The following is an 11,716-nucleotide window of genomic DNA, read 5'->3' as shown; positions in this document are numbered from 1 at the left end:
GTGTGTTGAGTGGTAAAGCAGAGGAAGGGGGGGGGAAGCCGGACCATCGGAGAGAACCGGAACCGTGGCACACTCAAGGAAGTGGGTAAGTACCGAGGGAGATGGGTCTTGAGGCAGCGCAGAGGCATCAGATCAGTGGCTCTCAACCTGCGGGTCACAACCCCCACGGGGGTCACACATCAGATTATCTTCCATATCAGGTATTTACATAACAATTCATAACAGCAAAATTACAGTTATGAAGTAGCAATTAAAGAATTTCATGGCTGGGGGTCACCACAACATTGAAGGGTCGCAGCGTTAGGAAGGTTGAGAACTGCATTAGACAGAAAAGAGGCCTCGGGAAGAATCAGGTGAAGCCAGGCTTGGTGGCACAGCCTGGAGTCCCAGCTATCGGGAGGTAGAGACAGGACGACCAGAAGTTCAAGGTCTTCCTTGGCGACGCAGTAAATATGAGGCCAGCCTGGCACACACAGGATCCTGTCTTCGGACAAAACAAAGATCTGAAAGACAGAACCTAGTGGCATCCAGCAATGACAGGGGACAAAGCCAGCCAAATTTATAAACCCGTGGATGGGAGGTTTCAAAAGATCAATAGCAAATGTGTAGGGAAGAGAGTTAGCGAACGGAGTGGATACGACGTCGGTTGTCCTCAGCCTGATAGACTCAGGACACTTTTAATATTCTCACGAAAGGGTCAACCTTCTGCCAGACATGAAGATGCAGGCAGAGGCAGAAGGATCTCAAGTTTGAGGCCAGCCTGAGCTACATAATTAGTGCAAAGACGAACTACGAGGAAGCCTCTCCCAAAATGCATCTGCTCAAGAGAAAAGCATGGGGCTGGAGAGATGGCTCAGATGGCTGGCTCAGTCCTGAGTTCAATTCCCGGCAACCGCACGGTGGCTCACAACCACCTGTAATGAGATCTGGCGCCCTCTTCTGGCCTGCAGGGACACAGGCAGACAGAACACTGGATACATAATAAATAAAATAAATCTTAAAAAAAAAAAGAGAGAGAGAGAAAAGCTCTTAAAAAAAAGAGAAAAACATGAAAACACACGCACAAGGCCATGAGATCCGGGCTTCCCTGAATAGTCTGAGTAAAGGATCCAAGACCAACATGTCTATAGTAGAAAGTTTATTTCCATCCATAAAATATATCACTAAACAGATGAAAAAGTTACATATTATTTTAAAACATAGATTTTTAAAAATCATATTTAGCTTCTCCTTAGCAAAAATGGTTTTTTATTTTGTTTTGTCTTGTGTTATGTATTTACAAGAATATACTATATTTCAGGTACATGGTTTCCCCTTCAAGCCAGCCTGGGAAGGCCTCCCGATGTAGGCAGGCTTGCCAATAAATCTCATTATTGGCTTTTGCCGCCTGTGCGGGGGGTGAGTTGATTTTCTAGAAGTCACTTTGGAGACAAGAGTAATGGCAGAGAGCATCTAGAGGAAAGTCCAGCGAAGCAGCAGCCGGTAGGGCGCTTCCTCTGAGGTGAGGCTAGTCTCGGCTCTGATCTACAGCCTGTGTAGGGGGCGGGCATGGAGGCCTCCTCACTAACTCCTTTCTCTATGAATCTTCGCCTGGGCCTGTGGCGATGGCGGCTCTGAGCCTGCCTCTCTGCTGACAGACCGCCTGTTTTGGTAGACGGAAGAATGTTCTGGAACGTTGTCCCCCATGTTCTGATACATCTGGAAAAGGGGAGAGGCAGTAAGGGTGACCATCTGAAAGGACTCACCTGTGTGCCTAAAAGGCAAAGTACTTAAATAAGCCTTACTTTTATACAGACCATTTTAAAATGTGGATTTAGGGGCTGGAGAGACGGCTCCGTGGTTAAGAGCACCGGCTGCTCTTGCAGAGGACCTGAGTTTGGTTCCCAGCACCCACATGGTGGCTCACAACCGTCTGTAACTTGAGCTCCAGGGGATTCAACACCCTCTTCTATTTTCCGAGGGTCCCCATACACACTAATGCACATAAATGAAAAAATAAATCTTAAGAAAATTAAATTATGAATTTGCGTAGTTTCCTCAGCTTTTCAAAAAGGTTTTATTTACGTTTATTTATGCATATGATCATGTGCCTGCTCGGCAGTCTATGCACCACATGAGCACAGTTCCTGCAGAGGCCAGAAGAGGGCGCTGGAGCCCCTGGAAGTGGAGTTACAGGAGCTTGTGGGCCACCGTGTAGGTACTGGGGAGTGAACTCTGGTCCTCTTCCAGAACCACGAGTGCTCTTAACCACTGAACCACCTCTCCAGCCCCTTCCACAGGTTTTGTTTTTTTCTTAAATAACAGCCACTCATTTTAATGAAAAGTAGGAAGAGGGCAGATGAATTGTCCATTATAGAGCTACAATCCTGACCCCACAAGATGTCATCATTAAGGCATTGAACACTACTATTGAGCTCTAAGTGGTGGAGGCATGATCTGAACCTGGGCTTGAGAGTCCAAGGCTCCATCCTTGGCTCAATGGTTAGTGAGGTAATCGCAAGATCCTCTTGCCGGAGGATCAGCTAGCTTTGTAACCCATTTTACAGATGGGAACACCAGAGGCCAAAGAAGAGACTCACCATCACCAATGAGGAACAGACAGCAGAGCTGGGATGGTTCCTCACAGCATCCAGCCAGAGCCCTTCCCAGCCCCCATACCCACCGTGACCCAGCTGGGAGGAGTCCACGCTCATGCCTCACGTTGAGTTAGAAAAGGCCAGTGGCTTCTGGAGGAGTTAAGCTTCATTAAGCTGTCTAGACCTTTGCACTGGACCCTTAGGGGCCCCCACACCCTCGAGACAGGGTTTCTCTGTGCAGCCTCAGCTGGCCTCGAACTCACAGAGACGCGCCTGCCTCTGCCTCCTGAGTGCTGCTATCACCGGCGTGCGCCACCACCGCCCGGCTCCTTAAGAGCTTTCAACTTATTAACCAGTTGGATGAGATCACAGAAAGTCCCCCCCAAACCACATTAAGAAGTAAGTCTTAGCCAGACTGTGGTGGCGCACACCTTTAATCCCAGCACTCGGGAGGCAGAGGCAGGAGAATCTCTGTGAGTTCAAGGCCAGCCTGGTCTACAGAGTGAGTTCCAGGACAGCCAGGGCTACACAGAGAAACCCTGTCTTGACCCCCCCCCCCCCAAAAAAAAGAAGTCGGTCTTGCCACACACAACAGTGAAAAAGTAATCTAGACAAACTGAGGTGAGGAAGACTGTCTTCCACAGCCGGATCTGAGGACATGGCGCATGCGCACACGCAGTCACTCACATGTCTCCTTCTGGGGGATGGCTGCCGTCAACCCCCCCATCCCTACATACCGCTTCCTCGGCTTCTGCCAGCTGACATCCTAAAAACGAAGTCAGGTTAGGGAAGGAGGGCCGCTTTCTCGAGTCAAACGCCCAGCAGGATTGCATCACAAAGTACCTGGGAGATAAGACAACAGAGGTCAGGTTGAGGAGGACGCAGATGGACTGCCGTCCGCAGTCCGCACCCGGGGCAGCGTCCGTCCGCAGCTCAGGGCAGCTGGTGCACTGGCTCTGTGGAAAGCACGGATCAGAATCCGTACTACATCAGCACTGGACGATGCGTGAGGTGGAGTCAGACCCTCAGATGCCGCAGGCAAAGGAATGGGCCCCCGAGTGCTGCCTCTTAGGACAGCAAAGTTGCCTGATGCAAAAGACAGAGCTCTTCTCCGCTTGTCTCATTTATTTATGTATTTATTTATAGCCTTGCCATTAGGACAGGCTGGCCCACCGCCTCACGCCTCATCTCTGGAGTACCCGATTACAGGCAAGTGTCCCCTTGCCATTTCTGCTTCCTCCTCCTCTCTCCCTCTCTTAAACTTTTTATTGATTGGTTCTTTTCAAGACAGGTTCTCACTATGCAACTCTGGCTGTCCTTAAACTCACTATGTAGACCAGGCTATCCTCAAACCACGGAGATCCGCCTGCCTCTGCCTCCTGTGTGCTGGGATTAAAGGTGTGCGCCACCACGCCCAGCCCATCTCTATGGGGTTTTTGTTTGTTTGTTTGTTTTGAGATGGTCTCACTATGTAGTCTCGTTGGCCTGGCATTCATATGTAGACCAGGCTGGCTTCAGCTCAGAGATTCGCCTGCCTCTGCCTCCTAAGTGTTGGGATGTTGTGGAATATTCCTTTATACATCATTGCTGAGGAAGCTGGGGATGACTGTCCAGTCAGCCAGATGTCTCTCTCATTTCTAAAGGTTTGTAAATTGCTTTCTCTGCACTTCCTGTTTACTCAAGTAATATTTTATCCTTCTTGGGTCCCTGATGGGGATTGAAGACCAGATAGTAATAATTTTACAGTTTTCCTTGTTACCAAATTCAGAAAAGAAAAAAAAAAACTTACATAAGAGACGCAAAGTTTACAAGGTTGAGAAACATAAAAATTAAGTTATTTATCTAAAAAGATGTTTTAAGGTCTAAAAAGGTATTTTTAGGAAGGTAATACAAGTTATGACAAAAATGGTTTAGGTATAAAACTTTGGACTAAGATAGGGTAGATAAGGGAGGATTTTCTCTAAATTTCTCAAATGCAAATGGACTGCACATTGTAAACGTAATTCTTACCTGATAATCGTTCTTATTATTTACAGTTTGTGTTAGAGTTAAAACCTTTCTTTTTTTATTTATACAAAAAGTGGGAAGTGTTGTGGAATATTCCTTTATACTGTATGAAGATGTGTCACTGTGACTGGTTTAGTAAAGAGCCGAATGGCCAATAGCCAGGCAAGAGGTATAGCACGGATTTCCACACAGAGAGAGCTCTGGGAAGAAGACGGGGGAGTCGCCGGGCAGAGAGGAAACAGGATGGGAGTGCAGAGTAAAGGGAATCAAGCCACATAAAAGAACACAGATTAAAAATATGGGCTAATTTGAGTTCTAAGAACTAGTTAAGAGCAAGCCTAAGCTAAGGCCGAGCTTTTATAATTAGTAATAAGTCTCAATGTCATTTTTTTTTTATGAGCTGGTGGTTCAAAAAGAGAAGTCTGTCTACACTGGGATTAAAGGCATGTGCCACTCTACCAAGCTTTCTCTGCTTTTAGCAATCAAGGGCTGGAGAGATAGCTTAGTGGTTAAGAGCACTGACTGCTCTTCCAGAGGTCCTGAGTTCAGCTCCCATCACCCACATGACTCACAACATCTATAACTGTAGTCCCATGGGATCCAATGCCCTCTTCTGATGTGTAGATGTACATGCAGACAAAACACCCAAAATGATAATTAAGTCTTAAAAAAACAAAAAGAGACCTAAGCAATGTAATAGGAAAGTGATTTTCAGTTGGGTGTGGTGGTGGGTGACTTTAATCCCAACACTTGAGAGGCAGAGGCAGGCAGATCTCTGAGTTCAAAGCCAGCCTGTTTTACAGAGTGAGTTTCAGGACAGCCAGTGTACACAGAGAGACCATCTCAAAAAAAACAAACCAAAAGAGCAATTAAGATGTTTTTTGGGGGCTGGAGAGATGGCTCAGAGGTTAAGAGTACTGACTGCTCTTCCAGAGGTCCTGAGTTCAATTCCCAGCAACCACATGGTGGCTCATAACCATCTGTAATGAGATCTGGTGCCCTCTTCTGGTCATACATGCTATATATAAAGTAAATAAATAAATCTTTAAAAAAAAAAGATGGTTTGGTTTTTTGTTTGTTTGTTTGTTTGTTTGTTTGTTTCATTTTTCAAGACAGGGTTTCTCTGTGTAGCTTTGCACCTTTTCCTGGAACTCACTTGGTAGCTCAGGCTGGCCTTGAACTCACAGAGATCCGTCTGCCTCTGCCTCCCGAGTGCTGGGATTAAAGGCGTGCGCCACCACCTCCCGGCAAAAGATGTTTTTTTGTTTGTTTGTTTTTGTTTTTTGTTTTGTCATTCATTTGGAAGGTTTACAGCACACAATAACATCTGCTACTAAGCCTCAATCTTACTGTACTCACATCTCTTCCGTAGCGTAGAATGGCTGGTCCATTTTAAATCCACTCTGAATCAGTTTGTAGAAGTTAGCATCCACAGGAATGCCAGGGTAAGGGTTCACACCTGAGAAATACACGAGCTCAGTGAGGCCGAACAAACACTGGTTTTCCGTTCATTTTTGTGGTTCTTGTTGTTTATACACTCTGTTAGCAAACAGGCAAAGAGGACTCCCCAGTGGCCGACCCACCCTGGACGGGAGGTGGGGGGGCTGCATGTGGACCCGGAAGTCCCAAGGCCTCCGAGTCAGCCTCATCCGTAGTTAAGGCAGATCTCTGGATGTCAGCAGCCAACCAACAGTGGCAACAGACGGGAGACCAGAAGCCACGGGATTGGCTGCGTGGTGTTTCACCCACCCGCTGACTTGGAAGGCAGGAGGGGTCGGAGGGGCGCAGCAGGAGCGGGAGACAAACCTGGAGCCCGGGGAGACCTGCCAAGTGCACACATACCCAGTGAGAAGATCTCCCAGAGAAGGATTCCGAAGGACCAGACGTCACTCTTGATTGTGTAGATGCCTTCGAATAAGCTCTCAGGTGCCATCCACTTCACAGGTAGCCGTGCCTGCGTCAAATACAAGAGAGGACGGTGAAGTTCCCACGGGCAGACTCAGGGATTTTTAAGTGTTTTTAACTTTATGTGTCTGCATAGATGTAAGGGCACCGTGTGCATGCAGTACCAGAGGAGGCCAGAAGGGGGTGCCAGGTCCCCTGGAACTGAAGTTCTAGTGCTTCTCAACCTTCCTAACGCTGCAACTCTTTAGTACAGCTCCTCATGGTGTGCTGACCCCACAACCACAAAATTCTTTGGTTGCTACTTCATAAGTGTCATTTTGCTACTGTTACGAATTGTAATGTAAATACTTGACCTGCCACCACTTCTTATCAAAATGCACATGTCTAAAAGTCATCTTGGACACAGGCTCGTGCTTGGAATTGGCCAGTGTAACAGTAATGACTTTCCATTAAGGTGGAGCTCATCCTTTGCTGGGAGACAAGCAAGTTCACGCCAAAGAGCAGAATCCTTTACCAGAGCGTTTCTCAGAACTGAGTGGACGTGTCATCCTTGAGGATGTGGTGAGGATGTGTGTAAGTCGTCACATCTAGAAATAACATTAGGCTGTCCTCTGTGGCTTCCAGCAGCCTGAAAGGGGGTGGGATGGGGGCTTGCCTTAGTCTGTGCAGCCTTTGATTTGAATCCAGACACAGTGACTAATTCCTGAGGCACAGGGCTTTCTTCTGATTTGGCCTTGGGAATCTTTATGGTGCATGTGTAATCAGCCAGGCAAAAGCAGACTCCCAGAAAGAAACCCTCTTTTCAATCCTATGCAAATGGAGTCACGGAATGAGTCAAGTGGCCACCTGGGTCACCTGCCTCATTCATAGAAGGCTCTGAATGGAATTCACCTTCCCACATGAGAATCCACTGGCGGAGATTCAGCATAACCACACGGAGCAGTCCGCTTGTTATAACTGCAGCTATAACCACTGGGAACCGTTTTCAGCCATCTGAGATGAGATTTAGTGAGTTTTCACATTTGGGGGCATTTACCCTTAGTAAAGGGCTTTGGCATTGGTTGTACTGATTTCCGGGGACCTGGGAAGCAAATTCAGAATCTTCTAGGAGGTATGCGGCCACAGCGAGTGACAGGCTTCATGGTCTACGTGACACAGCCACGCCCTCAGCAACCACAGCCAAGCTGCTCCCCTCTGCCTCAATTTCCTCTTCACAGAGCAGCTACTTTCAGAACCAAGTGAGTTTGTAAAATGCCCGAGAGAGTGCTGAGCACAGAGGAGACGCTGGAGCAGCCTTGGCTGCTGTTATTTCACAAACAAGGCTGGCAACACCGAGAGACACCCCCAGCCCCAAATGAGCCAACGAAGAAGCAGCTGAGGGCCTTAACCCAGGTGTAATGCCTTCCTCATCCTGAGGCTTGAACCAAAGCCTCACACAGGCCAGGCAAGAGTGCTTTGCCCGAGAGACACCTCATCCCCTGACTGTTCTTTTCATTCATTCTAGTCTTTAAAAAGACATTTGTTTATTATTTTATGTATGAGAGCTCTATCTGCATGTACATCTTTATGCCAGAAGAGAGCATCAGATCCCACTGTAGATGGTTGTGAGCCACCATGTGAGTGCTGGGAATTGAACCCCATGGCATAAAATTTTTAAAGAAAGAAAGAATGAATGAAGGGCTGGAGAGATGGCTCAGCAGTTAAGAACACTGGCTGCTCTTCCAGAGGACCTGGGTTCAGTCCCCAGCACCCACATGGCTGCTCACAACTGTCTGTAACTCCAGTTCCAGGGAATCTGACACCTTCACACCCATGCATATAAAATGAATTTAAATAAATCATTTTTTAAAAACTTTATGCCAGACAGTGGTGGCCCATGCCTTTAATCCCAGCACCTGGGAGGCAGAGACAGGTGGATCTCTGAGTTCCAGGCCAGCCTGGCTTATAGAGCAAGTTCCAGGACAGCCAGGAATACACAGAGAATCTGTCTCGGAAAAAAAAAGTTTTAAATTATGTTTTAATTTATTCAAGAGCATGTGTGTTGGCATTGGGGGAGGGTACATGCCATAGCACACAGGTGAAGGTTAGAGATCAACTTGTAGGATTCTGGTTTTTTGCACCATGTGGGTCTGGTGGATAGAACTCAGGTCCTCAGGCTTGGTGACAAGTGCTTTTACCTGCCGAGCCATATCTGTCTATCTGTCTATCATCTATCTATCTATCTATCTATCTATCTATCTATCTATCTATCTATCTATCTATGTATTTATCATCTCTCTGTCTATGTATCTATCAATCATCTATCTATCTGTTTATCTATCTTCTATCATCTATCTACCTATTACCTGCCTATCATCTATGTACCTTCCTTCCTTCCTATTATAACTATTATTAATTATTATATTAATAGCTAACTACAGTGCCTTTACATTTTATAGTTAATATCTGCGTGTTCCTGCTCTAGGGGAAAAAAAGCCTGTTGTACATGTTAGCTTCTCTCACGATCGGAAACATAACTCAACAGCCACTTTATAGCTAAGGAAACAGAAACAGGTCCTGGTAAGGGCGTTTTTTGGTTGTTGTTTTTTTTTTTTAACATGAAGACCACAAGCCAAGCCATAATGGATCTATTCTGAGCAGCCAGCCCAGGAAGAGACGTGTGGCTCTGTTGCTCAACTTTCATGAAGCGCAGAACAGCCTTTGCAGCCTAAAGCGGTAAAGTGCTGGGAGGCTCCTTTCTGTGTTACCATAAATCAAAAGCTCATTGCAGCCAGTGCAGATGTTTCCTGTACGAATCCCAAAAAGCAAACGGCTCACATTGCCCCTGACGACGTAGCTGGAGTCGCTCAGGATGTCTCGGGCCAGTCCAAAGTCACAGATCTTCACCACCTTCCCGTGGGTGACCAGCACGTTCCTGGCCGCCAGGTCTCTGTGGACACACTAGAAGAAAGAAGCCAGAGTGACCATGGCTGGGACTGACACTTTCAGAGAGTGAGGTCTCTTCAAGTTTCAGGTTCACACCAGCTATTGAGGAGTGGGTGGGCGGTGACGGGCACACACCCCAAGAACACAGCGGCCGATTCCTCAGTTACCTCAGCCTCAGGCCTTTGAGTCTCAGCAGGGCATCCTTGGAGCCATTAGCAAAAGCAGTACCAAAAGATGCCTTCAGTGAGCCCCCAGGAAACTTCTAGCAGCTGTCTTCCTGTGCGTGAGTGTGAAGAACTGAGTCTCTTCTGGATAAAGAAATGGCTTTAAGAAAAAAACTGCTAGCATTGCACCATGACAGGCATCATGGTGCAATGCTAGCACTTGGGAGGCTGAGGCAGGAGGATTTCCAAGTTTGAGGCCAGCCTGGGCTACATAGAAAGATCTTGTCTCTAAATAAATAAATGAACACACTAATATCATATAAAGTACTCAGAAGAAATTAGTTTTGGGGGCCGAAGAGACGATGGCTCAGTGGGAAAAAGCATTTGCCGTATAAACCTGATGACCTGAGTTAGATCCCTGGATCCCACAGTGAAGGGAGAGAATCAGCTCCTGAAGTTGTCCTCTGACTTCTATCACACACCATGGCATGCATGCACTCACGTTCACACACACACACACACACACACACACACACACACACACACACACACACCACACTAACAAAAATTATTTTTTAAAGGGGGAGGACTAGAGAGAGGGCTCAGAGGTTAAGAGCATGTACTGCTCCTGCAGAGGACCTGAGTTCAGTCCCCAGCACCCACATCAGACAGCTCACAGCCACCAGTAACGCCAACTCCAGGGAGTCTGATGCCTTCTCTGGCCTCCATGGACACTACTCTCTCTGTCTCTCTCTCTCTCTCTCTCTCTCTCTCTCTCTCTCTGTCTCTCTCTCTCTCTCTCTCTCTCTCATACACACACACACACACACACACACACACACACACACACACACACACACACACACACCCTGGGGCAGGGGCAGGGTGGGGCGGTGGGGCAAGTTGCAGGTAGGTTTTGAAAATAGAACTACAAGTCCCTGAAGGGGACTGAACTCTCTGAAAGAAGATGCTGGAGAGAGCATGGCACCCACAGGGGCCCAGTGTGCACCCTTCAACCTTTGAAAGGACAAAAATCACACAAATGAAAATGCCTGTGCCGCTACCCCTCCTGCTCCCCTTCTCCAAGACCGATTTGTTTGTTTGTTTGTTTGTTTCGTGCGGCAGCCCCTTGCAGTCTGCCCCTTTCCCGACATGCCCTCCCGGCTACCTGCCCTGTCCGTCTTGTCCATAGCTGCTCTGGGAAAGGCCCTGATGGCCGGCAAGGTGCCTGCCCTGCCTGGACTTCCTGCTGTCCTTCCCCCTGAGTTCATCTGAAGCTTTCCCGCTCCCTCTCCCGCTCCTCATTCTTCCTCCACCACAGCTCCTCAGCCCACTCTCTTCCAGGCCTCCATGTCCTCCATCGAGGCACTTCCACTGAACCCAGGGATGCAACTGCCACCACTCAAGTTTCAGTTATCACCAAAGACTCCTGTACTTCAGCTAGGCTTGTGGGCCATCTCCTTCCCTGGGCTGTCCCCACAATGACCTTCTGCAGATCTAAGTGACTGCCTTGATCCAAATGGCTCCCTCCAGACCCCACTCCCTAAACATCCCATGTGCCCTGCTGCTTTTCTTTGTTCAAAGCTTGCCCCGGCTGCTGCATGAACTCTCACCTGAAGCCTTTTCTTCCCGGTCCCTCACTGGCCAGACCTGTCATTCATGTTCCACATTAGTTCAGTGACAAAATTTACCACAGGACACTGATCTGATTTGTACGTCTGCTTGTCTCTCCTCTATCAACACAAAATCCATGGGAGCAGAAGTCACCTCCTCACTGCATCTCTGCTCCAACACAGTGTCAGCATCTGTGTGATGGAGTCAAGGAGCAGGAAGGACACAATGCTGGGCAGAACTCAGAGGGGAAGTCCTGCAGTGAAGACCAATGGGTCTAAAAACTGGACCTTCTTCAAAGGATCATGTTAGAACATGCCTAGGAGTAAAACGACAGGAAGCCGGTGCCCTTGACAAACACAGATTCTCTTCCTGGGTTGCCCCTTCCCCAGGTCCACTGAAAGCAGAGAACAGGTGAACATGTACCACTGGCCATTGTAGCTCAGCAGCATGGGGTACTACTGATTCCCTTCATGGTCACAAGGGCTGGCCACAGTCTCTGCCACTGCCTAGCATCAGGAGGGAAGA

The 11,716-nt window shown here is 47.8% G+C and overlaps 1 protein-coding gene across 2 annotated transcripts in view; it reads right to left on the bottom strand.

Moving 5' to 3' along the window:
• Nucleotides 1–1,123: 1,123 nt before the first annotated feature.
• The window catches only part of Flt3 (fms related receptor tyrosine kinase 3), an 87,069-nt gene continuing 76,476 nt past the window's right edge, over nt 1,124–11,716 (bottom strand). For both annotated transcript variants that reach the window (XM_006979627.3, XM_042267934.2), the window contains 5 exons: nt 9,306–9,428; nt 6,426–6,537; nt 5,943–6,042; nt 3,314–3,419; nt 1,124–1,698 (listed from right to left, as the gene is read on the bottom strand). In XM_006979627.3, coding sequence (XP_006979689.1) covers nt 1,564–1,698; nt 3,314–3,419; nt 5,943–6,042; nt 6,426–6,537; nt 9,306–9,428 — 576 coding nt within the window. In that variant the 3' untranslated portion in view covers nt 1,124–1,563. The remainder of the gene's footprint in view (nt 1,699–3,313; nt 3,420–5,942; nt 6,043–6,425; nt 6,538–9,305; nt 9,429–11,716) is intronic.

Source organism: Peromyscus maniculatus, chromosome 23 (genome assembly GCF_049852395.1).
Source record: "Peromyscus maniculatus bairdii isolate BWxNUB_F1_BW_parent chromosome 23, HU_Pman_BW_mat_3.1, whole genome shotgun sequence".
Classification (NCBI taxonomy): Eukaryota; Metazoa; Chordata; class Mammalia; order Rodentia; family Cricetidae; genus Peromyscus; species Peromyscus maniculatus.
Note: the sequence above shows the minus strand (reverse complement) of the source record. Positions and strands in the feature narration are given on the sequence as shown.